Genomic DNA, 25,460 nt, shown 5'->3' on the forward strand with positions numbered 1-25,460 from the left:
TTTGATATTGGGAGAATTTCTTGTCGGGGTTCAATATAATTCTACCATTCTTCCGTTCATATTTCAAATTTCGAGTCACATAATTCGGAATGATGTGATTCACCGAAAATTTAATTTACTAAATTAATTGTTATTTCTCAGCGACTTCAAACAAGCCGTTGTAAGAGTGTGCTTTGTAGGGGGGAGGTCTGGGGCAAATCGAGTAGCCCTATACCTTATACCTATAGGGATGGTACGTACTATCGACTGAGGATCTAAAACGACGAGGGCACTTCCAGGTCTGCAGGCTATAAGTAAAGTCGAAGACACCAGTTATTTTCGTCTATGCAATGAACTACTTCAGTGTACCATTGTGAGTAGCCAAGTTCAAGGCTTCAGTTACGAATTGCTACCTAGCACGATCACGCATAGTACCTACTATGCGTGATCGTGGCGTACTACTACCCAGTAGCAGGCGGTTAATAGTAAGTACCCAACACGTCAGAGGCTATTTAATACCTACTACATTCGTTGGAACGAATGCCAGTTCGAAAACGAAACGTTGAATTGTATCAATATTCTCGTTGTATACGGAGTTTGCGAATAGAAACATGCCCTAAAAAACGAAACTTGAATGTGCGGACGAAGTATTTATCTGAATCGGATAATATTCCCAGCTCCCAACAAGGCAATCTTGAATCAAGGGAGCAATTCCAAGCATCAATCACCCATCCCCTTTTTGTGTTCTTTTAATCCAAATCATGATGCAGTCCATTTTCATGAAATCGTTACAGATTGGCAGCTGCCTGTCTATCCTCGATTATACTTTTCATTAAAGGCGTTCACCGCTAGGGAAGAGAGTTAGTCACTGGGGGGGTATTTGTTAATTGTTAGCGAAGTGCTCACCAATGGCAATTTGTCTGTACAGCCAGTTTCGAGAACTCTCGTCCTGGACGGGAATAAAGGGCCCATTCGCACCACCTTTCAGTGTGATGCTCATTCCTGTGCGTTCCTTTGAAATTGTTTGGATATCCTTGAGGCGAATGTCCCATTCCGCGTCGAGTTTCTTCGTGCGCACGAGCATAATTCGTGTATAGGTCAGCAAGACCATGATCTCACGACCTGGAAGCTCGAGGTGAGCGATATAGTCTTCGTTGAAGAACTTTCCATTCTCAGTAGTCTTGAGCCAGAATTGCCCAAGAGCCTCCCGTTGTGAATAAGGTCGGACGATCCCGTCGATCCCAATGAAACGAGTGAGTCGCACGCGATCCAGACCTTCGGCATCAAAGACAGTGGTGGTGTTCCGAACACCCTCCGCCAGATTTGAGGCCAGGTCAAAAGCACCGATTGCAGGCTTAGTAGCTAAGCCGATCATACCCTTTCCGACACCCTTGAAGAAGCCCGCGACTCCCTCCTTCTCGGCTCCCTGCAAAGGGTGACGCGCTAAGCCACCAATACCACTCGCCAGACTAGAGGCAAATGCATTACCGCCGGCTGTAATACCGTACAGGGCATGCTTCGGACGGTTTCTAGACTTGGAAAACCGGCGTTGGTCTTGGAACTCCTTGTCTAATGTCGCAGCGGTCAACCCCTTAGACATACTACCAGTGAACTTTGCCATGCTATCTGAGAAACCGAAAACAGACTTCTTGACGAAGCTCGTGGCACCCTTTGCAATTCCAACTCCAAGCTCTTGCGGGCGATCGGTCATGACAAGACCCTGATATGGCTCGTAAAATATATCCGCCACGCCAGAACTGATGTTATTGAATAGACCCACGGGATTGCCAATAATGTCTGCCGAGCCAAGGATCACATGGACTTGACGCAAGAACTCTTGGGTATAGTGCGCTCGAACGTTGCCGAATAGCCTGCCAAACGAAACGCGAGCGTTTTCGATCATTAGGGCGTTCAGGCGGACTGGCGCATCGTTGACATTGCCCATAGACATTGTCATAACGTTCACAACAAACATAAGCGGATTCGATGGTTGCATAGTATCCTCAACATTAATGCGTTCTGTCCGCATAAATGAGATATCAAGCTGCATGGGCTGAAGATGAAGCAACTCGAAATAGACATCCTGGCCAGCATCATTTTGCTGGGGCTCTGGTATATGAAGGTTCTCCTCACAAAGCTTGCCCTCGTGAGGCTCAGACCACGAAGCCCCTGGGATCTTAGCAAAGTCTAGCATAGCGAAAACGAAGTCTTCGTCCAACTCAAGAGTCATCTGCTGCAGAAGCAGAGTAGCATATTTGATGTATAAAACACCGTATGAGTCGTCCTTGACTCTCGTAATCATCGCATGGAAAATGGGGTGGGCTTCCATCTCCTTTCCAGTCTTGGGTACCACACTAGGGTATAAGAGGATAGGGAAAATACCGCCGTACAATTGATTGTCAATTTGAATCCACTTGATGGTGGTGTTGAGGGTCTGGTAGATCTTTGACTCCCGATATTTGATCTCAATCTCACGGAATGTCAAATAGAGCAGCTCCTTCAGGTTCTGATTGATTAGAGAGATACCTATTCCACCGAGACGAAGCTGAGCCTTGAAGTTCACGTCCGACTTCATCTCTTTGACTTCGAACCCGGTGCTCATGCTTGTCTGGGACGACTGGCCTTTTTGCTGTTTGTAGACACTCTTAGATGGCTTGAAGTTGGACAGTACAAGAGTCTGTGTAGGTCCATCGGCAACGATGTTAATATCGATAATCCTTTGATACTCGCCAGGCTGTCGAGGTGGGATTCGCATTGGAATCAGATTACCGATCTCAGCAAGCTTGATCCGCCGCTCCTTTCCTTGGCAAGTAAGGGTAAGAGATTTGTTCTTAGTGGCAGGGTAGTCCCATGCATAAGGCATAATGCTTCGTGGAGGAAGACGATAGCGGATAGGCTTCCAGCTAGTCGATCGGTCCTCTTCGTCATCCTCCACGTTGGGGTTGGCTTGATAGAAGATAAACTCTGTGTCACTCTCGTTGCGCATCGAAAACGGCCAGTTGCGATTCTCGAGGCTAAAGTGGAGGAACAGAGTGGCATCCTCGAGAATAACGTCGACCTTAATCAATTTCTGTCGCTGGTTCGCCTTGGCCAATTTGATGTGAACGGTTCCAACGTCCGCGATGTTGAATGGAGAAGACCACTGGTTATTGACACCAGGGAAGCAGAGGCAAAGCTGTTTCTCGGCCGTTCGTCGGAGGAAGTGAAGTGGGACAAGCTCACCACTCTTTATCTCAAGAACATTTGAAGAGCCGGGCTCGCGGACCAAGAGGTCTTCACCTAGCTTGCTCTTCAAGATGAACCTGGGCGCTATCGTAACGACCTTGGTCATCTTGTACTTTCCTTCACCTTCGACAACTGACACGCCAGAGCGGAACTCAGATCTTTCCTGTTTGTCGGGGAAGACGGCTTCGAAGGTACTTCCAATGGCCTCGAAACTTTGCGGCTTGCTCCACGCCGAATCACCAATCTTCAGAATAGACCGGTTCTTCTTGTCATCAGCACCATAGGAGTACATGTAAGGAAGGGCTCGTCCGCCGTCTCTCGGATCAACTCTCATTCCTTGGCCGGCGGCACTGCGGGCAGATTGGAGGAAGGCCTTGCTTTGGATATCCATGGGAAGTCCAGTTTTGTTCAAAATGAGGTATGGACTGTACACAGAAACCTTGAAAGCTCCACCACTATCGGGGATGTTGAAGTAATGGAGCTTCAGCTTCAGCTGCAGTCCTCGTTCATCTGTCAACGATAAAGTATGCTCTCTGCGATAGTCCTGGGCATTACCGTTGACAATAGCAAATTCGCTCTGTCGGAAAACCGTGTCCTCGAGATCGATACTAAGCAAGAGAAGGTGAGACAATTCCACCACATGCACGGGGCTCACGCCGCCCTTCCTCAGGAAATTTGTCCAATCTTTCTTGGTGTTCTTGTCGTAAATTCGATACTTGAAGTCATATGGCAGCAAGTTTTGGATCTCTACTGGTGCAAAGATCCGAACCCTCATATAGGGATATGAGTTCGTGATTGAATCTTTGCTGTCAAAAGTGGCATTGACTTGGAAGTAGAATGGTGGAGACTGTTGTCCACCTTCGCTCACGCATTTGACAGTTCGAGTAGGCCGACGAAGGAGGTCCTTCCAGAAAAGCTGCTCGTTAGACCAATCATAGCCAAAGCCTTGGTCAGGGCGAACGACAACAGAGTGAAGATAAGCCGAACCGACAGGCGCAGGTCGTGCATCACCGGGTAGAATCTTCTCGATTTTCAACAGATGGCCTTCGCTTGGGTTGAAAACACCTAGCTCCACGGGGATCTGAGTGTTGTTCTCAATTAAGAGAGGCGAGCGGAATGTGATGTATTTGACGTTGTCTGCTCCAAGTGAGACTTCCACTAAAAGCCGGTGAAGAATATTATCTCGCTTTGGCTTGAGGCCATAGATGACCTCGCCCTCTCGAACAACAGGGATTCGATTGACGCTATCAAATCCGCTACCCTCAAGCTTGACACCAACAATGCCACCATGACCTTCAGGCGTTAAGGTTTCTCGAACGGCAGTGGAGTCCTCAAATCGCCAAGGATATTCTTCGCCGTCGCTCAATTTAGCTGCTGGACCTTCTTCGCCAGCGCTGACATCGGCCCACACCTGCAGATCGAAACCAGTGTAATTTCGAATACGGTATGGGGCATCAGCACCTCTTGGCTTCGACAGCACATCTTCTTCTGTGTTGAGGAACTGGAACGACTTAGAGGCTAATGCAATGGTAGCCGAGGTCATAGTTAACTCCATTGTCTTGTGGGAGTATGCATCGATGGAGAAAACATCAGGATTTACTTCCTTGGCCATATGGAACCCAAGCTGCCAAGGTTCAATCAAAGGCTCCCAGGAGGACTTCGAGAAATTGTAGACATTGAGGAAAGTCTCGAAGTTTGTATCAGCATTTAACGTTGAAGACCAGTCACGAATGTCGACGTTGAATTTCTTCACACTCCAGTCCAGCAACGGCAAGTCGTGCAAATCACCAATCAGGATAACTCTGAGTCCGTCGATATCTGCAGACAGCTCCTCTCGTTTGAGTACAACTGAGCTTCCATGCACGGTATGCTTGTCAGGTACATCAGCTGCCTGGCTTAGACGTCGACGAGTTCTGTGGGCCAAGGTTGAGGATGTCTTGCTTCCAGATCGTCCTCGCGTACTCTTAGCATCCGTGAGCTTCTTGGGCTCTCCACTCTCCAGTTGCTGGGCGTTTCCAGCCCTCATCTCTGACGCTTTGTTCACGATTTGAGTTGCCATGAGAATATCACGCAGGGACAAACGAAGAACCAAGGGCTCAACATGTACCCCGATCGAGGTAAGCGCGGAGCCCTTTTCTTGAGGCCGGCTGTCAACAGAGACTTCCACGGTGAAGTCATCCAAAATACGCAGTCGGCTGGTCTCAAACTTATCCATACGGCACAGGAACATGCCTACCTTCTGGATCTGTAGGGTCGACACGTTCTGGTGAGAGATGAGGATCTCCTTGGTTCCAAGAACAATTGCTTCGGAGTGAGGAATCGCTGGGTTGGCTACCATTATAACTTGGGCGTCAACCAAGTTGACTCGGAATGAAAAGGTTGTTGTTCCAGCAGAGGAACCCCCGGCAGATACCTCGTTTGTGGCTTTATCGGAAGACAGGGCATCGTCGGAATCAGGCTCAGACTCTTCAGGTGACTCGACATCTTCCTCGAGAGCTTCAACGGGCTCTTGTGAAGCAAACGCTGAGTTGCTAAAGGCCTGGAGAGCAGACAGATAATCCAGAGCGAACATGATTCGAGGACTGTCAATGGTCAATGTCGCGATGAGATGCTTGTCGGGTCCAGGAGACATCGAGACGCTGGCCATGAATTGCTGCTGCACATCATTGTTGATTAGAGACATGATGTTCCTGAACTTGTTCGTATCTTGTTTTCTGCTGTCGCGAATTGAGAAGGAATGAATCAAGAGTTCAGACTCCATAGAGCCATCAGTCAGCATGCGAAGCTTCACTCGAGTGTCGTTGAGAGAGAACTTGGACAGGCTAGACTCTTCCAGTTGGCCAGCTGGCTGGTTATCGTTGGCCAGAATGAGTTCCAATCCAACACTATCGACCTTGAATATCATGTCAAGGCGTACCCAAGTCTCCTTGGTCTCGTTACTCGTAGCTGCATCCACTTCTTGGTCCTTTTGTGCTTGAGCCGCCTTAGAAGTCGCTTCTCTTGTGGGCTCTGTAACTGATGAAGGCAGAGACTCCATGGCTTCAAGCTCTTGTTGCTCAGCGTCGGTAGCAAATGCACCTGGAATTGACTTCGAAAGTGCTAACAGGAACTTGAGTTGGCTTTGTGAGATACGAAGATTGATAGGGGACAGGGATCCCTCAATCTCCATATCTGGACGAGGGTTATTGGTTTGGTGTTCCAGATAGCATATGCTGAACTCCAAATTGACCTTCTGAATCATGTCCAACTCTTCAACAACGCCATCAGCGAAATGGAACTGGGACGTCAGGCGAATATTGCGAACGCCAGTGGAGATTACATTGACGGCTGGACTGTCTTTGGAATCATCCATTGGGACGAATTCATTCTTAGCGTAAATTTCACCAAGATGGGCAGTAATGGTGTCCCGGGGTCGGTCATCTGCCATCACTCTAGGGAACACAACAATAGGAGTCTTTATCACAATATCAAGCCGCATACGTGATGCATTTTCTTGCAGTTGATTCGCTTGGTTCGCAGCAGCTTGTCGCGCGGCGTTGAAGATTGCTTGCATTTTACCAAACTTGACCAAGAAATTGATAATCTTCCGATATGGTTCCTCTAGGAAATTGATCTTGATTGAGCCGGATCGCAGATAGACCTCAGAGTCATAACCAGGGTAGATATCGCTCTCAGGGTCAAAAGTCTCGTATTTGAAATCGGCAAAATTGTCACCTTCGATCGTTAAGAGGCGTCGTACATCTGAATCTTCCGAAGCACCAAGATTAACGTCGTCAACCAATGTCAAGCTACCAATTCGAGACTGTATGGTCATGGCACGGCCAACAAGAAAGATGCCGACATCGGCAGTGTTGAGACTCAAGGTCGCCAAGCGAACCCCGTCGTTGTTAAGAATGAGAGCAATACTCTTCAGGTTAGATTTGATACGAAGCTTGCCAGCTTGTTGTGGTGTTTGCTGCTCGTTTTGTGCTTCTTGCAGGGCTTTTCCGGATTGTGTATCTTGGTCGGCTGGCTGTTGGGGGCTCGTGAAAGTAAGGAGAATGAAATCCAACAAAGTGAGCAGGGTCTTTCTTGTCACCACTAGGTTGATTGTTGAGACTGATATGTCAAGATTCATAGCAACACCCTCGTAAGTTGACTCAAATTCTGGAGATTCGGGTTTCACCCTGACCATCTTCAAATGGAAGAGGTCCTTTTCTTCATCTGCGTTAAAGCCTTTGGATGAGATGATCCTTTTGAACTCTGGTACCGGGTTCTCCTCGATGTAATCATCCACACTCAAGGATTTCAGAATGACCTCAGCAACCATGTCGTAAGGGCGCATGTAGAAGTCGAGCTCGAACCCTTCGGCGACCAGTTCCACCAGCAATTTATCCTTGAGAGGATCTTGGGCATCCGCTCGAAACAGCGAGCCACGCAGACGGCCTACATTAAATTTGAATTCGAAGTCTCGGCGATGAATATTATTCTGTGTATCGACACTCTTCTTTTGGTGCTCTGCGTCACCTTCGGCTTCATCGTCGTCATCGACAACAGGTAAGTCCCGTAGCGCTGGGGGCTGGAATGACGCTGCTCTAGCTCGAGTAGCGATGGCCGCCTCCTCCTTGGCCTTTTCTTCAGCCGGGCCCGAAGAGCTGCTGGCGTTATCAAATTGCGGGATCGCAATGTCAATCAGTTTCATCAATCCCTTATATTTGGTATCTGACATGGAGGCATGCAGCTCGGGCAGATTTCCAGATATACGCGTCCGTGTGAGCTGCGTGACCTTTGGCACAATGCACATCTCTAGAACAAAGTCGACGTTGATTCGATCAATGATATGGAAATTCTTCGACTCGACAGCAGAAGTGAGTTGCGCCTTGGTTGCTTCCAGGCCAGGACCAATCAGTACTTGAGTGGAGTCCAATTTGATGAGAAAACGATCGTATAGCAAGTGTTCAAGTTGCTTATAGTCCTCCTCTTCGTATTGCCGTTTTTGCTTGGACTGGAGGTCACGCATAGCTTGTCGGTCAACAAGCTCGCTGTTAACACTTGCATGACCAGCATCGATGATCAGGCACAAAGAGCTTTCCTGCGTTATACTCTCGGGTACAATGATTAGAGGCGCATGCACATCGAACTGTGCATCAACTTTCTTGTGCTCCTGCAGTGCGAATTCCAACCCTGCGCGAGTCTGCTGCCGCAGGCCTTCCACTGTAGCCCCAGCAGTATCAAGCAAGGCACCAATTGACTCCATATGCCTCTCGGGAGGTTCGAAGAATTTGACGATCCCAACAAGAAACCGTGGGTTATAGATAACCTCTATACTCTTCAACTTGACCTTCACAGCTGAATCGGCATCACTTTCGAGGGGATTCTTCTCCAGTTGTAGATGGAACAAACTGTCTTCATCCTCAAGATCATCCGCGCTGGCTTGAGATGCAAGATCATCGTCGTCAGTGCTCTGTTCCAATGCTTTTTTCGATTCGGGGAGCGAGTCCTTGACTTTCACGATCTGCGGATAGAGAGTGCCAGCAGTGGTACCGTCATACATTTTCAATCCACCAAGATCAAGGTCAAGCAGATATGAATCCGGGCGTTGAAGAGCCTTGGCGCGGAAGTTGTCAAAAACGAGCTTCATAACCTCATTCGCAGCGCCATGTGGATCTTGCTTCAAAGTAAAGCTACCAGCGCGAAGACTCCAGTTGATTTGCAGCTTCGCCCACTCCCTAGGGACATCAACACTTTCTGACAACGCTTTTTTCTCATCCCAGTCGATGGCGTTGTAGAGCTCCTGTCGCTGTTCTTCGGTCATGGAGGTTTCCTCAGACTCTTCCTTTTTACTGCCCCAGAACCACTCGCCCCAAGTTTGCTGCTGTGGGGGTTTCTTGATGCCGACATTTTCCTTGCGAAGTTGGTTGCGAGCTAGCGATCGCCAGAACCGAATATCTTCGTAGCTGAGCTTCCATTCTAGCTTTCCAAGCTGCTCGGTTTCTTCCGGTGTGAAGGCTTCTTCTCGCTTCTTTTTCTTGAAAAGTTTGATATATGCAATGCGATCATCTCTGCGCTCCTTCAGGTAATCCCATGTCCATCGGCGATTCCGGTCATGGATTTTACTGAGAACTGCATCTCCGGCAAATTTCATCCAAGCACGAGGATCTTCCTTCACTGTGCACTTTGGTTGGAACCTCTTGTACTCCTGGTGGCGGATGAAATAATGGAACAGGTCTACGAGCATCAAGGCATCGCGGTACTGGTTGTCATCCAGGACAAAGCCCAACTCGTCGAACAGTAATCGTGCTTTCATGGCTGGACGGTCATACTTCCCCGACTTATCCATCTCGAGGCCTGCACGACCACTAACGGGTCGAAGCATGAATTGATTTCCATCGCCGTTGTCGATAGCATCGCGTAGTTTGGTCATCAAGTCGTCATGGCTAATTCCTTGAGCTTCGGCGCCAATATCAGAGCCTCTTCCGGTGCCCAGCAAGGTGGCATCTGTATTCCAGTACACAGATAGAGCACCAAGCACAGCTAGCTTGTGTGTTGTGTCTGAGGTCGACTGGATAAACGTAGGATTCCACTCTGAGTCTGTACTAACAGCACTTAATTCCTTCAAAGTCAAACCAACGGCGAAAGGATGACCAGGCGAAGCGATAGAGTCTTCGTAGCGAAAATGAACGTTCTTGATTGATATCTGCAAGTTATCCACCACGGCCGTGACCATGCTTTGAGTAAAGCTTTGGTTTCGCCGTTGTTCCTCTTGGCTCATGCCTTCTGCATTGCGATCGCGCAGGATCTCAGCGCTTTCGATCCTCTCCATCTTCATGGTATGTGCTCGCTTGTCTTCCTCGGAGGCATCGTAATCTGCATCTTCTTTCGGGGCTGCTAACAAGAAGACATCTTCAATATCGACCTTGACCGGTTTACCCCTCAAATTTGACCATGGAATCGATAATGTAAGTTGTCCGAGATGTCCTTCAACAACATTCAAGGGCAAATGTAGTTGATCGAGCGCCTCCCGTCGGAGCTCGAGGTTCCGTAATTTGACATCGCCTGACCAGATACCGATATTGAGCTGTGTCGCGTCGAAGTTCTTCACGTATATGCCCAGAAAGCGGTTGAGCAAATTGGCAACTACACCCTCTAACATGGTCGCTGAACGTGGTCGTAGACCGAAACGGGTGGTTGGGCTCTCTTGCCGGCCGTGATGTGGTTGAAAAGGGTGGGTCGTGATCAATTAAAGATGATCCTAGATCTTGAAGCATAAGTTTGTCAGAGATTTATTCGAAATAGTCGGATCAAGATCACTGTGGTCGGGTCCTTACATAGCTTCAAATTTACGAACGGATCAAGTCAAACATCCAAGCCATCCAAACAGGACAAGCTGCACGCGATACCGAGGCGGAACAACCACCTTCGAGTTGAGCGACAGCTATAGTTCAGAGTAGGTATAAGGACGAGATGGTAATGACGGGAGATGTTGAGGTAGTGATCGGGAAGATCGCAACAGAGCGTTGGGTATAAAAGCCAAGCCAATGGCCCTGATTGCGTGGTTCAAGATGGGCCGTGGCTATGTCCGTTAGTTACGCAAAGGCGGCGTACGGGGAGGGGGTTAAACGGGGGGAAGCCACTCCCGTGACTGCCAAGAGATTCAACTTCGGCATTTACATATAATCAAGGATGATATTTATACCAAAAATTTAGGAGAATAATACTCAATTGCATTCATATCAATTCATGTCAAGAGTTAAATCAGGAAAGGCTTCTTCGTGAACACATTGCAATAGGGAACCTCGCCCAGTACGTACCAACCCCTCCGGTATTCTATCCGTACTGTGTATGGAATACAGTTGTTTACTCACGCAGAGTGACATCAGTCCCGTGCAGCTTGAAACTGGGAAGTCAGTCAGCTAGGGCTCCTGGTCACGTGTAGTCACGGGAAGCCCCAGATTTGAATCTTAAGAGTAATATTCATGCCTCAGGCACTCAAGGAAGAAACTGCCATTTGGGCCGCTACGGCCCGCCCGAAGACGGATCACCTCACTACCAAGTCACTTCATTTCTGGATATTCTTATTTGCTCCCCCATCTCGGAAATCCACGGCTTGCCCGACTTCATTCACAAGTCTCCTTTTGGGTTGACACCCTCATCTCCACTCTTCACTTTCTCCTTTAGCTTCTTTTGAGCCCAATTGGGTGAGTTACACTGGGCAATCTGGCCATACCCGAGGCTTTTCGTTCCGGCGCGGCTTGCTAACCCGACTGCACACGAAAAGCTTCTTTCCCTTAACATCCCCCGCCATGCTGTACCGTGCCACCGCCGCCCGCTCTGTTCTCCGGGCTGTCTCGAGCTCTAATGCCTCTGTGGCTCGCTCGACCTTGGTCAACCCTGTCTTCAAGGCCCCGCTGACCTCGTCCGCCCGCGCGATCCGCCCATCTGTCAAGCCCAGCTTCGCGCTCGCTGCTCACAAGCCCGTTACCACTGCGCTTGTGCGCCACGCCTCCTCTTCCAGCAAGGTAGGAGGCTCTTCGTCCAGGCGCAATCATATAGAGCGCAATGTCTGATCAACTGGCTTACCCGTGATATAGGATGACGAGGATGTCGATATGATGGCCGGCATGAAGTCTGAGGCTGTAGGTCACCTAAACCCCCTTCCCCATATCTTGCATCGATCAATCAGCTATATCTGAACAAAATGCTTACCTGTGCTTGCTTTTCTTCCAATATAGAAAGTCATCAAGGATACTTTCAGCTTGGCTGAAGTCCCCAAGGAGGCTCTCTACCTCGGTATGGCCGGTGTGATCCCCTACCTGGCCACCTCTCTGGAGACCGTCTACCTCTCCTACGAGATCAACCGTGCCGCCTCCCTCGGCGATGGTTTGATCTTCTCTGGCCAGAGTGCTGAGCTTATGCTGCACATGCTGGAGCCTGTTCAGGTTGGCTACGGTGCCGTGGTAAGTGGACCTCTTGATATCAATACCAATATCAGCATCAATTGAGGACTTCCCCACTAATATCTCATCTAGATCCTCTCCTTCCTCGGTGCTATTCACTGGGGTCTTGAGTGGGCTGGCTACGGCGGCAAGTTCGGCTACCGCCGTTACGCTGCCGGTGTGATCGCCCCTGCCGTGGCTTGGCCTACTCTGCTTTTCCCTACTGAGTATGCTCTGATCACCCAGTTCCTCGCTTTCACCTTCCTGTACTACAACGACGCTCGTGCTGCTGCCACCGGCCGTGCTCCCCACTGGTACGGCATGTACCGTTTCGTCCTGACCTTCGTTGTCGGTGCTTCCATTGTTGCCACCCTGATCGGCCGTGAGCAGATCCAGCAGACCATTGTTGCTGAGCACACCATCTCCGACAAGGTCAAGGCTCTTCTCTTCCTGCAGAAGAAGGAGAAGGAGGAGGCCGAGGCCCGCCGCAAGGCCGAGATTGAGGATGCTGAGTAAATCGGTTGAAAGTGTTGATATAAAGTTGTGTTGAAGGGGGTCCGATTGATGGGAGCCCCCGTGTTCTCTCTCTCGATTTTTGCATTCCCCGTGATTTCCTGTAGAATATACGCAGAACGCACTAGGGCTGAAAGCTTGTTTTTTTCCTTTGTTAATTGGAGTGTCAACCAAAATTTTTCGAACCCTTTCGATACATAGTACATCTGTCTCTCTGCAACTATATTAGGACATGACGTTCTATTAATGTAACTGCATCAAACTCAATCTACAACTGCGATAGCCCCAATTGACGAATGCATCCACGTGCAATTGGACCAACTGAACTAGTCCCGATTAGGACTGTCAAAAGCACCCTCTAGAAAAAGAAAAACCAGTTGAGGGGGATCAATTCCAACGTGAAGGCAAGCCGCCGGGTTGCCGTACTACTTAGCCGATCGGGCTCCAGCCAGATCCTCGACCATGAGAAGAAAGTGACCGAGACCGAAGTCGGGTTTTCTTTTCACATACTATGTAGAAACGATGATCCCGATTGCCGACCCCGAGAGTCGCAAGATCTTCGCCTCGTTTAACGGGATGTGATGGACATGATGGCTTTTTAAGTACTTTCCTTGAAAATGAAAATAAAAGAAAGAAATTCCTGGAAGAGAATAAAAGGCAAAAATAAAATTTTACCTCCAGCGAGCTTGGGTTTACCTTAAAACCAAGGTTATTCTCCCGTCTCCCGGGGAGGTCACCTGCGAAAAGAGAGGAGGGGGGGGGCAACCGTCCAATCTGGTGATTTTGGGCGGATCCAGCGTGGCCATCTTTGGACGTGGCTTACATTCGGAGGAAGGTAGAGCGAGAAGGGGACAAAGTGAACGGTGCATACCTACATAGTACACATACTACAGTACTGTACAGTACTGTCCTGCGATTGCGATAGAGCTGTGCATTATACACGAGATTCCCTTTGGATCGTCACCCATTCCTCGCGTGATCTGTTCCCATTGCACGTCCCCGTCCCTGGCAGAAGACGGTTTCCTTTCCCCGCGGCGCGAGGGGGGTTTTAGGGTCTTGGTTTTGGGTTGAACTGCTTTAGTGGTTCGTTAGTTTATCTGGGCCAGATGGTTGGAACCTTCTAATCAAGAGTTGGCGTGAACTAAACGCGACGTCACTACCTGAGCGTTAGGGTTTGGAAATAATCTGGTTCCAATCTACATCCTAGCCTATAATACATAATAACTCATAACTTCATGCTTCTAGAACTACACATAAGATGTAGCACATACGTGGCGGTTTTGATAGGCGAGCCGAGGGCATGTTTGCCCAGACACTCTACACTCCTCGGATATTTGGGTAGGGTTGGGAAGAAAATAGAAAAGAGATGTTATTGATGGAAAGTGGGTTCTCAAAGGGGGGTGACAGGGGTAAAAGAAAGGGCTTCGAGGGTTATTCTTGGCCGCGACTAGAGGGCAATCTCCAACCAACAATTGTTCCGCAATTCTCCATGAATTCTCCATGAATCAGATGAGCTGCGCAATCATCCCCAGAGAGGCTTAGCTCGTTCGATAGAAGGAAAAGAAACAGCCTACGAGAAAGGGGCGGGAGGTCTAGAACCACTTCAGGGACCGCAGGGGAGAAAAAGAAAAGAAAAAGAAAGAAAGAAAGAAAAAAATGGAGTGTCATGTGCACGATCGACGGGGCTGATAGTACACGATATCCACAAATTGTATCCAGAAAGATAGAGGAGAATGGAGTAGATGGAGTAGATGGGATCTCCGGATGAAGTCAAGTCCTCCATAAAGGGGGACAATTGCATTTGAGGGCGTAAGCCCTGGGGGCGGGCATATGGGGTATGTCTGGAGTTGTGACACCAGTAGTATCTACTTTGCATTGGTTCTATGATTATATGACCTCTTGTAGATGAGGTTATAGGGGTAATCATAGTATACATATAGTGCAGTATCTATCTGTGAGATAGAGTGCATAATTTCTTGTATATGTACTCTAACCCTGTCGATAATCTTCAGTTCTTCATCTCAGATAGCAAGCATTCCATGGAAGTATAGTATGTACAATCAGGAATGGAAAAGAAAAGAAAAAGGGAAAAAAAAAAAGAACAAAAAAAAAAAAAAAGGAATGATGCACCAAATGATGCACGGCCAAGTGGGGAGTGATGAGGTCTTCTGATCAGAAAAAAAACCCCCTCCGAACCGGATTTGGGCAACCTTCCCCCCCCCACTCCACGCTCATTGCTGATCCACTTTGTTGGATAAAAAGGACGGTCGAACCTGGAGAGCGCGCGACTGAGGGTTATCGAATCTAGTTTTGCGTGAAAGAAGTGGGAGTGTGTTGTAAGAGAGAGCTCTTCCTTCTTCCTATTTTTTGCCTCCGCCCCTCGTACGTCAACGCTCCACTTTTTGCCCTGCCTTGGCCGCGACTCTTTTACAACTTGCACTTCTTCACTCCCCCGCCACTTCTCGTAGATTGCAATTACACTCTCCCCTCTTCTCCGTAATTCCTTGTTACTTCTCCTTCACATATTCGGAGTACATTTATTATTATTATTTTCCCCCTCTACCTCTACTCTCTTCTCTGCCCTTGAGCTACGACCTCCGCCTTGTCACACCCTTCTTTCCCCGCCACATTTTCGAAAACTCAAGGAACAATGCGCAACCCATTCTTCGAGTTTGATGAGTCTAGCGTTGATGGTGACTCCGAGCCAGCAACTGATCTCGACAACATTGACGGTCACCAATTCGAGGTCAATATTGCACCCACTGAGACTGATGATGGTGATCGGGCTCTCTTGCAAGACGAGGATCGACGCAGTGATGACTTGAAGGAACGTTTCATTGGTACCATTGATCAAGGTACTACCAGTACTCGCTTTATCATTTTCGACTGTACGGGTGTGCCCATTGCCAAATATCAGACCGAATTCCGTCAAATTCACGATCATCCAGGGTAGGTTTGCTCCTCTGTTCTCCGTTCTCTATTCTCTGTTCTCTATGCTCCCTCTCTCCCCCACCCTTTTCATCTTGACCGACAAGCAAACAACGCCACACTGCATAGCAAATATGACCAGAAATACCCAATTAACTCATTTTGTTTGTTCTCGTTTAACAGATGGCACGAACAAGATCCTTATGAACTGGTGGAATCGGTTTTCGTCTGTATCGAAGAAACGATGAAGTCATTCCTTGCATTGGGCCATTCTCGATCCGATATTGAGGCAGTTGGTATCACCAGTCAACGAGAAACTGCGGTGGTCTGGGACTGGGAAACAGGTGAACCCTTGCATAATGCTATTACTTGGACCGACACTCGCACTATGAACCTGGTTCGTGATCTGAAGGAGAAACCCGGCGCCGAGAACCTGGTCAACTTGTGTGGGCTGCCCCTCTCCACATACCCCTCTTCGGTAACCCTGCGCTGGATGTTGGATAACCTCCCGGATGTCCGGTCAGCCTATGACGATGGTCGTGCCGCCTTTGGTACTGTCGACTCTTGGCTAATTTATAACCTCAACGGCGGGGCTATGAATAAGCGTCATGTTACAGATGTGACCAACGCCTCGCGAACCATGTTCATGAACCTGGAAACCCTTCAATACGACGATACCCTCCTCAAATTCTTTGATATTGATCCCAAAAAAATCCGTCTTCCCGAGATCCTTCCTTCTGCCGATAAGGAGGGCTTTGGTGAAATCTATGAGGGTCCGTTAGAAGGCACTCGTATTGCCAGCTGTCTTGGTGATCAGGCCTCCGCCCTGGTTGGTCACTGTGCATTCACTCCCGGAAGCGCCAAGAATACTTACGGTACTGGTTGCTTCCTTCTTTACAACGTCGGCGAAAAGCCCGTCATTTCGAAGCACGGCCTTCTGGGCACAGTGGGATTCCAGCTGGGTCGGGATCGCAAGCCTGTGTATGCCCTAGAAGGTAGTGTGGCTGTAGCAGGAAGTGGTGTCTCTTTCCTCATGAACAATCTGGGTTTCTTCCGTGATTCGCGCAAGGTTAGTGACTTAGCAGCCACTGTCCCAGATAGCGGTGGTTGTATTTTCGTCACTGCGTTCAGTGGTCTTTTCGCGCCTTACTGGATTGATGACGCTCAAGGAACTATTTGTAAGTTTGAACGAATTCTATGGGCTGCGCATTCTTCCGGCATTCGCTAATGTTTTTGTAGGGGGAATCACCCACCACACTCAACGCGGGCATATCGCTCGTGCAACCATGGAGGCTGCTTGCTTCCAGACCAAGGCTATCTTAGATGCCATGGAGATGGACAGTGGAAAGGCACTGACAGAGTTAGCTGTCGATGGTGGCATGAGTAATTCCGACATTTGCATGCAGGTAAGATCTCAGCTACATTTCATCCAATCTGGCTGAATATTCCAATGCTTACTGACCTTCCTCTCTGCTAGACCCAAGCCGATATTATTCAAATCCCCGTCGAACGTCCCGCCATGCACGAAACCACCGCCCTCGGCGCCGCTATCGCTGCTGCTTTCGCCATCGGTGTTTGGAAAGATTTCGCGGATCTGAAGCACATGAACCGCGCCAACCGCGCTACCTTCAACCCGAATATCTCTAAAAAGGCTAGCTCCCGCATGTATACGAAGTGGTCCAAGGCCGTGGAAATGTCTCGCGGTTGGATGAACGAGCGACCCGATGAGTCTGATGATGACAATGATGATGACCACAAGGAAGCAGACGTCGATCACAAAGAAATTGTCGGGGAAAGCAAATAAATCCGTGCAGGAAAGCATCGCACCAACCACTTCTTACATTCCATTTAAAGCCGCGAGACGGCGTGTCATGAACTCGAGAACTACCCACCCCTCATCACCTCAACCCCTCTACAACGTCTTCAGCTCTTGAGGTTCCTCTTCAATCACCTCATTTTGAACACCTCGATCATGACTTTCAGTTCCTTCCATTCCAGCGAGTGTACACCGGGACATACACCTTCATCCTCATCCTCACCTCACATTCCACCATACATATTTAGAGTCTCTTTAGAGCCCCGCCATCCTAATGGGTACGCCGGCTGGCGGAGCGACCGGGATACGTCGCTACACTTGTTCATGACAATTTATCAGCTCTGATTTCGGAGTGAAGAGCTGGCTTTTCAATTGTTCCCTTCTCATTTTCCATTCGCCTTTTCCCCCAGTCTGTGCTCGTTTGGCCTCAGCTTGTCTTTTGCGTTTTTGGCGGTTGACTTTTATCGACCATGCGTCGACAATGCATCTTGTGTATATACCATCCGGATTCTTATGGAACAATCTTCTTCTATATATATACATATCTACATGAAAAAAAAAAATTCAATACATTCAATTAATTACCAATACTCGTAGCACACTACACTACACACATAGTACATAGTACATGGTATGGATCTTCAAGCATTAGCCATTGTGGATTGCTTGGCCACATGAATCACTTTTTCATGTTCGTGATTATGTACTTGCTTTTCACATCTGAAGGCAAGAAATGAGGTCCAAAAAGTTGAATGCCCCACATACGATAAATTACAACACTTCTGCATCATGCCAATGATTATGATGTGATTCTCGCCTGCCCTGTATTCAAAATGAGTTGAACCAGGCACAGGTTAACGGGATCGTCGGTGCAGCGGGCCAGATCTTATGACATCATATAGTGTGGAGACAGACCCGTTCAACGTTCATCCGAGAGTATCCCGGGTACATATTGTAGGCAGCGAGATAACCCTGGTTAAGATCATGAAGATATGACAGGGATCCAAGGATTTGAGGCTATGGGTGAACCGGTGAGTATGTAGAAGCTTATGCAAGAGTGGAGTGGAGGAGAAGGTGAGCATGGGTACAAATGATAGTTAATCGCTTGTAGGTATAGTAGGCATACAGGTTGTGTATGTACATAATACAGGATAAGACGGTGAAAGCAAATAAGGAAGAAGACAAGCCAAGTAAAAAGAGAGAGGGGGAGGGAAGAGACGAATGAAGAAATGAAGATGGTATTTTCAATAGAGACGCCCGAACGATCCGGGGATGCACAAAAAGGGACAAATCGACCCGTTCCTAATCAAACAAAAAGAAAACGAAAGGAAATAGAGAGGAGAAAATGAACACTGAGTGAGACTCGGTCTTACTCTGTTGCCGTGGGCGGCTGCTCAGTCCCCGTTGATGGATTCAAGTGAGGTGGTACTTGCAGCGCCTCAGGCAATTTGAGTGGTGCACTAGGCGACGATGACAACTTGTCGAGTTTCTCTCCTCTGAGCACCTTTTCCATCTCTTCCTTGGTGAGAGTCTCGTACTCAATGAGAGCCTTAGTCAGGAGCTCAAGTTCGTTACGCTTCTCAGTCAGGATTTTAGTGGCCTTATCGCGAGCCTCTTCGACGAGACGACGGACCTCGCCCTCAATCTCCTGCTTTGTCTCGGAGGAGAGACTATCGTAGTTACTAGACAGGTCAACATTGCCAAGCTTCTTGGAGTAACCAAAGCGAGTGATCAAAGTGAAAGCTGTCTCAGTCGCTTGTTGGATGTCCTGTTCACAATGTTAATATTGTTGGGATGTCTCTCAATCAAAGGGAAAGGAAAGAAAAGAAAAACTCACTCCAGAGATACCACTCGACACATTTTCGGGGCCATAGATCAATTCCTCGGCAGCCCGACCTCCCATAGCAACAGCAATATCAGACAAAAATTCAGCATAATTTCGCGATACGGCATCCATTTCCGGCAGGAAGTGAGTCAAACCAAGGGCCATTCCACGGGGAACAATGGTAATCTTGTACAAGGGGGTAGATGAGGGAGAGAAGTATGAAACGAGAGCATGACCAGCCTCATGATAAGCGGTCGACATTTTATCCTTGTCCTGGATGATACGGCTTCTGGCCTCAGCACCCATCATGATCTTATCCTTGGCCCAATCAAAATCCATCGAGCCGACCTTGGTCTTACGATCACGGCTGGCGTGGATTGCAGCCTGGTTAACAAGGTTCTCTAAGTCTGCACCCGAGAAACCAGGTGTACCACGGGCAATCACGGCGACATCTATATCGGTTCCGATCTGGACATCCTTCATGTGGTGTCGAAGGATATCCATACGACCACGGACATCAGGAAGACCAACATTGACCTTGCGGTCAAATCGGCCAGGTCGGGTCAGAGCCTTGTCGAGTAGCTGGGGGTAGTTGGTAGCGCCGAGAATGATGACACCGCTGGTTTGAGAGAAGCCATCAAGTTCGGTGAGAAGCTGATTCAGAGTTTGCTTAACGTAGGCAGCATCGCGCTCGTTTCTCTTTGCACCAATTGCATCCAGCTCATCGATAAAGATGATGGCGGGGGATTTTCCACGGGCTTGGTTGAAGAGTTCTCGAACGCGTTTGGCACCAACACCCACATAGACCTCATCGAATTCAGAGCCTGACATATAGAAGAACGGAACGCCAGCTTCACCTGCGACAGCACGGGCAAGCAAGGTTTTACCAGTACCAGGAGGACCGACTAGAAGAACACCCTTGGGGAGTTTACCTCCGAGGGACGAGAAACGCTCAGGGTTGAGAAGGAATTCGACGAGCTCTTGCAGCTCATCCTTTGCCTCGTCACATCCGTGGACGTCACTGAACCGCACGGTTTGCTGCTGGGGCTGAGCTTCATTGGTCTGAGAGCCTCGGATATTCTTTAAAACACCGGTTGTCTCGATCAAGATGGTCACGACGACGAGAGAGAGATAGCTGAAGAAACCAAAAATCAGGAGGAATTTGACCCAACGGAAAACCACACTGCTCAAAGACTCATCCACTACAACGTAGAGAGGAGCCTCTTTCGCACCAGTACCAGTTTGTCGAGTTGCCATTCCGATTTGACCACCACCATTCTGCGCAGCAACTGCCTGTCCAACGGCTTGGAGTTGCTCCGACTTAAGACCTTGAGTCTGACCTCCAAGACCGATGGCATCCCCACCACCGACACGTTGTAAGGCCTGGGCAAAGATAGCTTCTGTCGTAGAGTTGCTTGCGAATTGAGCGGTCCGGTATCTTTCAACAATGATCGCGGGCATATTTGCACGTAAGAGAGCCTGGTAAAAGGCATTCTGAGCATTGGCGCTGTTGGGGTTATTGTTCGCGGTCTTCTCCTTCTGTGCCAGTAGGTTCTGCGAAGACCCTCCAAACAAGAATCTCTGTTGTTGTAGCTTCGACGGGCCATGTGGATTTAATGATGTACGGGATAATCCGAGGCGTGAGAACGGCACTGAGGAAAGGGAGCGAGTGGCCGAGACTGCAAATGCGCGTGCGAAGGCCGGGTTTGTGCTGGATCGCTTCAGAGAAGCAGTCATAAGTTTAGACATGGAGGGCCAGAGATCGGATGTCATGGCAGCGACATTCTAGATGAAGACGTATGTTAGCAAAGGGGAATTTAAATGCAGAAGACAAGAGTAGGATGATTCGCACCGGCCGGGGTATAGACGTTTGGAAAGCCATAGTTGTCCGATGAATGGCGGCACTTGGCCGCATGAGAAGGGGGAATCTGCTCTTCCGATATACGGTATTGCGATCAGAGATGGGGTATCAGATATATGTGACCTTTAAGTTAAAAACAAGATAACTGCCATCACTGACTGAAATCTTGAGCGGAGGCGAGGGGGAAACGGTGACGATGGCTTTTACTCCGCTGCTGCGGCGAATGTCGGTTGCCACTTTGGCTCGTCTAGGTGACCGTAGATCACGTGGTCTGATGGCATAGGGCGGAAACGTTTGGAAGTGCCAAGCCTGGCATTTCGGTATACACGATTACATAGTCTAGGCATTATACAAGGTGGTGGTTTAGTTATAGGTATATTTTAACCATTGTTAATGGAAAGATGGATTGTATAAATACTTTCTAGCTCACGTTCTAAACGAAAAAAGAGCCTACTCCATATTATACGTCTCTCTGAATTATCTGGGTTTTTGAAGTTTTGGTGGGAATATATAACAGCAAATGTTACTACTAGTATTGTGCCTGTGCGGACCATGGTTCAGCTTTAACCGATAATGACCTCAGCTTAGCTCACCATTCAAACACTCTGCAGCCTGATCCAACTCTGTAGTTTGGAAACTAAAACGCAGAAACATTGATGTTCAAATTTGCCATGCCCGCATGTCAGTCTCGTACTGTGACACCATACTCGCACGTCCTCTACATTGATGGGCAACGATGAAAGTACTAGTATTCGTGGACCGAAAATTCCGGCCTGCAGAGCATTGAGCGATTTCAAAGACCAAGATTGGTACCCAGGGAGTCAGAGCTACACTAGTGTGCCTATGTTGGACTGTTTCTCAGGACCCATATAGCTCCGAGAATGATTTTTCTTGTGGGAAGTCCATTACCCAGCAGCCTGGACTGGGAGAACGACGAACTTCTTAACACGCCTATACCACCTTTCTATGATATCGAAATTGCTTCACAGGGCCAGCCAGTACTGGCTGACTTGGATCAGCCCCGCGTGAAATGGAGAGTGCTTCAATCTCTGCCAAGGTCTCAACCGGATGACATTCATTCTACTTTCTGTTTCGGACCAGAAGACCCGAACTTCTTGACAACGAATCAACTAGTCAAGAATTGCAATGATGCAACGCAAGGCAACTCGGTGCTGTCAGAATTTTACAATCATTCATTTTCAATGCATGAAAAAAACGAGATTCTTATCTCCGGCCTCGAATCTTCAACGCAGGGGAGTGCGACATCATCAGATATAGTGCTGTCTACCATCAACTCATCCGAGGGAGCAGAAATATCTGAGCCGCGGGCACCTTTTCAAATTAATGGTACACTCTGCGATTTGCAGGACCTCCCTACACCGGCCCATCTTGAATCGATTGTCCCACAAACTATGTCGGTGAATCTCATTGCGGCTGTCATTGCAATACATCCGCCGCGCCGTGTGGTGACGCGGCAATGGAAGACCGAATTCGACATCATTGAGTTGGTTGTTGGAGATGAAACAAGGACAGGATTTGGTGTCAATATTTGGCTTCCAGCAGAGCGGAGCACCGCTGCCAAGACTAAGCAGATCGATCGCCTGAGACAATCGCTCCGCGTACTTCGACCGCAAGATATTGTTCTACTGCGGACAGTAGGGCTAAGTTCCTTCCAGAACCAAGTATATGGACAAACTTTACGCGGAATGACCCAAGTCGACCTTCTACACCGGCGGCCCGTGGACGTGACGGATGCGGGTGGATACTATCGAGAAAGTAACTTTGACTTTGATAACTTGGACGGCGATCAGCCGCTGCTGCTTCAGAAAGCTCGTCGTGTACGGAAATGGGTGTTGGAATTTACGAGTCCAACGGATCCAGTAGGCGGTTCCATTCCAGGAATGTCAACACCACATGGCCATCAGCTGCCTCCGGACACGCAATAAAGGGGCGAAAGAAAATCAAAGACCTTTCTTCGGGGCCCGAAGTTAGCATTGTCTCAAGTCAGATGATGGGGGGAAAGAGGATGGTGGAACGGAAAGAAGCCATTCTTTCCTACGAGATAGACACTAACGACCATCCGGTACCACCCTGGACATGCCCAGGGGGCAACATCGCCTGACCTTTGGATGTACCTACACACGGAGGCTTTTTGTACTTACAGTAGTAGGTTCGCGGGGAAATCAACTCGGCGCTCCCGATCCAGTCAAGGATGGCAATGGGTGTATCGGGGCCCGGGATGGGCTGGGGGCTGGACCCAGTGTGACCCGTCGAGATGCGGCGACTGGGCCAACGCCGAGGAGAAGCGGTGCCGCAATAACAGGAGAATAAGTGTTGAGGTAGACAATACAGAGGACAAACCAGGCCCCATAGGAATTGAAATCTCAATATACCGCACCAGGAGTCAATTGAACATCACATCATAAACAATATCCATAATATCCATATAATACGAAGTACAGTAGGCTGATGTGTACTGTAATGAAAGAGAAAGAGTATCCCAATGGCTCCACCACCCCCTTTTCGCTGCAAACGTGCCTTTCCCCAATCAAGGCCTCTCACGTGCCCCACCTCTCTCTGCCCCCCAAAAATAAATCCATCAACGGCCAGGTGTTCCCTAAATAATGCTATTTCCTCGTAAACATCGAGGTTGATTGCGCTTTTCCTTCCAATCTCTTCCTCCATTATCATTATCGGTTTCCATTTATTACCATCTTACCTTTATATTCCCATATTTTACCCCACACATCATGAAAGGTATGTCTTACCCCTCCATGCAACAATGCTTCGTCCTCCCCGCCCGCCTCTGACACCCACCTTCCAGCTTTAATTCTTGTCGGAGGGTTCGGTACCCGTCTTCGTCCTCTGGTAAGTTGACTTTGGCTCTCTTGATTCGCATTGGCCTTTCTAAATTCCAGTTGGTCTCTTGAAATGGCCATTGGCGTGTCTTCGTTCGAGCTGCCGGAAGACTAACATGATCGCTTTCCTCCCCGCCTAGACTCTCACTCTTCCTAAGCCCCTCGTCGAGTTCGGTAACCGGCCTATGATCTTGCACCAAGTAGAGAGCTTAGCTGCTGCTGGTGTCACCGATATTGTGCTCGCCGTTAACTACCGTCCCGATGTCATGGTCGCTGCTCTTAAGAAGTACGAGGAGCAATATGGTGTTCGCATTGAATTCTCCGTTGAGTCGGAACCACTAGGCACGGCCGGTCCGCTCAAGCTGGCAGAGAAGATCTTGGGCAAGGACGATTCTCCATTCTTCGTCTTGAACTCTGACGTTATCTGTGACTACCCCTTCAAGGAACTCGCCGATTTCCACAAGGCCCACGGTGATGAGGGTACTATCGTCGTCACCAAGGTTGACGAACCTTCCAAGTATGGTGTCGTTGTTCACAAGCCCAATCACCCATCTCGTATCGATCGATTCGTCGAGAAGCCCGTTGAGTTCGTCGGTAACCGTATCAACGCCGGTATCTACATTCTGAACCCCAGTGTCCTAAACCGCATTGAGCTTCGCCCTACCTCAATCGAGCAGGAGACCTTCCCCGCGATCTGCAAGGACGGTCAGCTCCACTCCTTTGACCTCGAGAGCTTCTGGATGGATGTTGGTCAGCCCAAGGATTTCCTCACAGGTACCTGCTTGTACCTGAGCTCTCTCGCTAAGCGCAACCCTAAAAAGCTCGCCTCCAACTCCGAGCCCTACGTCCATGGCGGAAATGTTATGGTCGATCCCTCTGCTAAGATCGGCAACAACTGTCGTATTGGCCCTAACGTCGTCATTGGTCCCAATGTAGTAATTGGTGATGGTGTTCGGCTTCAGCGCTGTGTTGTGATGGAGAACAGCAAGGTCAAGGACCATGCTTGGATCAAGTCGACGATCGTGGGATGGAACAGCTCTGTCGGCCGCTGGGCTCGTCTCGAGAATGTCACTGTTCTGGGCGACGATGTCACCATCGCCGATGAGGTGTATGTGAATGGTGGCTCTATCCTGCCACACAAGAGCATCAAACAAAACATCGATGGTATGTTATGCCCCGCGGGTTTAAATGGGGTTTGTCGAAATCTTGCTAATATTCATAATCAGTTCCTGCGATTATCATGTAATCATTTAACCCCCCCGTCTCCTTTTTCACGTCGCTACGCAACTTTCTCTCACCTCCCGATACCTTTCTTCCTCTCGTCTTGATGCATGGAACCGGAGTCGTTTTCTGCGTGATCTTTCTTTTTCTTGTCTCGAGCCTCTTCGGTCCTTGCTTTCCTGCTTTTCGCCCGCGACAACTTATTGCTTTCGCTCTGCGGTCAGCCACCTTTTTTCTTCATTTCCGTTCCCGATACCGTCACCATGTCTCGAAGCCTAGATGGCAAGACCTGCGCGGATAGTCGGCTCCTTTTATTGCA

At 48.8% G+C, this 25,460-nt stretch overlaps 6 protein-coding genes across 6 annotated transcripts; 4 read left to right on the top strand and 2 right to left on the bottom strand.

Moving 5' to 3' along the window:
- Positions 1-789: 789 nt before the first annotated feature.
- Positions 790-10,336, bottom strand: N7469_010530 (membrane morphogenesis protein VPS13; the record flags this gene model as incomplete). The annotated part of the gene is made up of 2 exons (XM_056649435.1): positions 790-827; positions 886-10,336. 2 exons carry the CDS (start codon positions 10,334-10,336, stop codon positions 790-792), a joined length of 9,489 nt encoding a protein of 3,162 aa, XP_056496566.1.
- A 1,150-nt stretch (positions 10,337-11,486) lies between these two features.
- On the top strand, positions 11,487-12,635 carry N7469_010531 (DUF3429 domain-containing protein; the record flags this gene model as incomplete). The annotated part of the gene is made up of 4 exons (XM_056649436.1): positions 11,487-11,702; positions 11,775-11,819; positions 11,916-12,140; positions 12,213-12,635. The coding sequence occupies 4 exons, from the start codon at positions 11,487-11,489 to the stop codon at positions 12,633-12,635; spliced, it is 909 nt and encodes a 302-aa protein (XP_056496567.1).
- Positions 12,636-15,282: 2,647 nt separating this feature from the next.
- N7469_010532 (glycerol kinase) lies at positions 15,283-17,364 on the top strand (the record flags this gene model as incomplete). Its single annotated transcript, XM_056649437.1, has 4 exons — positions 15,283-15,581; positions 15,744-16,738; positions 16,800-16,966; positions 17,038-17,364. 4 exons carry the CDS (start codon positions 15,283-15,285, stop codon positions 17,362-17,364), a joined length of 1,788 nt encoding a protein of 595 aa, XP_056496568.1.
- Positions 17,365-18,745: 1,381 nt separating this feature from the next.
- On the bottom strand, positions 18,746-21,083 carry N7469_010533 (i-AAA protease YME1; the record flags this gene model as incomplete). Its single annotated transcript, XM_056649438.1, has 3 exons — positions 18,746-19,144; positions 19,214-20,986; positions 21,054-21,083. 3 exons carry the CDS (start codon positions 21,081-21,083, stop codon positions 18,746-18,748), a joined length of 2,202 nt encoding a protein of 733 aa, XP_056496569.1.
- An 860-nt stretch (positions 21,084-21,943) lies between these two features.
- Positions 21,944-23,008, top strand: N7469_010534 (uncharacterized protein; the record flags this gene model as incomplete). Its single annotated transcript, XM_056649439.1, has 1 exon — positions 21,944-23,008. One exon carries the CDS (start codon positions 21,944-21,946, stop codon positions 23,006-23,008), a length of 1,065 nt encoding a protein of 354 aa, XP_056496570.1.
- An 804-nt stretch (positions 23,009-23,812) lies between these two features.
- Positions 23,813-25,166, top strand: N7469_010535 (mannose-1-phosphate guanyltransferase; the record flags this gene model as incomplete). Its single annotated transcript, XM_056649440.1, has 4 exons — positions 23,813-23,819; positions 23,887-23,930; positions 24,061-25,084; positions 25,147-25,166. The coding sequence occupies 4 exons, from the start codon at positions 23,813-23,815 to the stop codon at positions 25,164-25,166; spliced, it is 1,095 nt and encodes a 364-aa protein (XP_056496571.1).
- Positions 25,167-25,460: the final 294 nt, after the last annotated feature.

This window comes from Penicillium citrinum, assembly GCF_028827155.1.
Source record: "Penicillium citrinum strain IBT 23319 chromosome Unknown utg000009l:1.0-4274883.0:1.0-4276374.0, whole genome shotgun sequence".
In the NCBI taxonomy this organism is placed as follows: Eukaryota; Fungi; Ascomycota; class Eurotiomycetes; order Eurotiales; family Aspergillaceae; genus Penicillium; species Penicillium citrinum.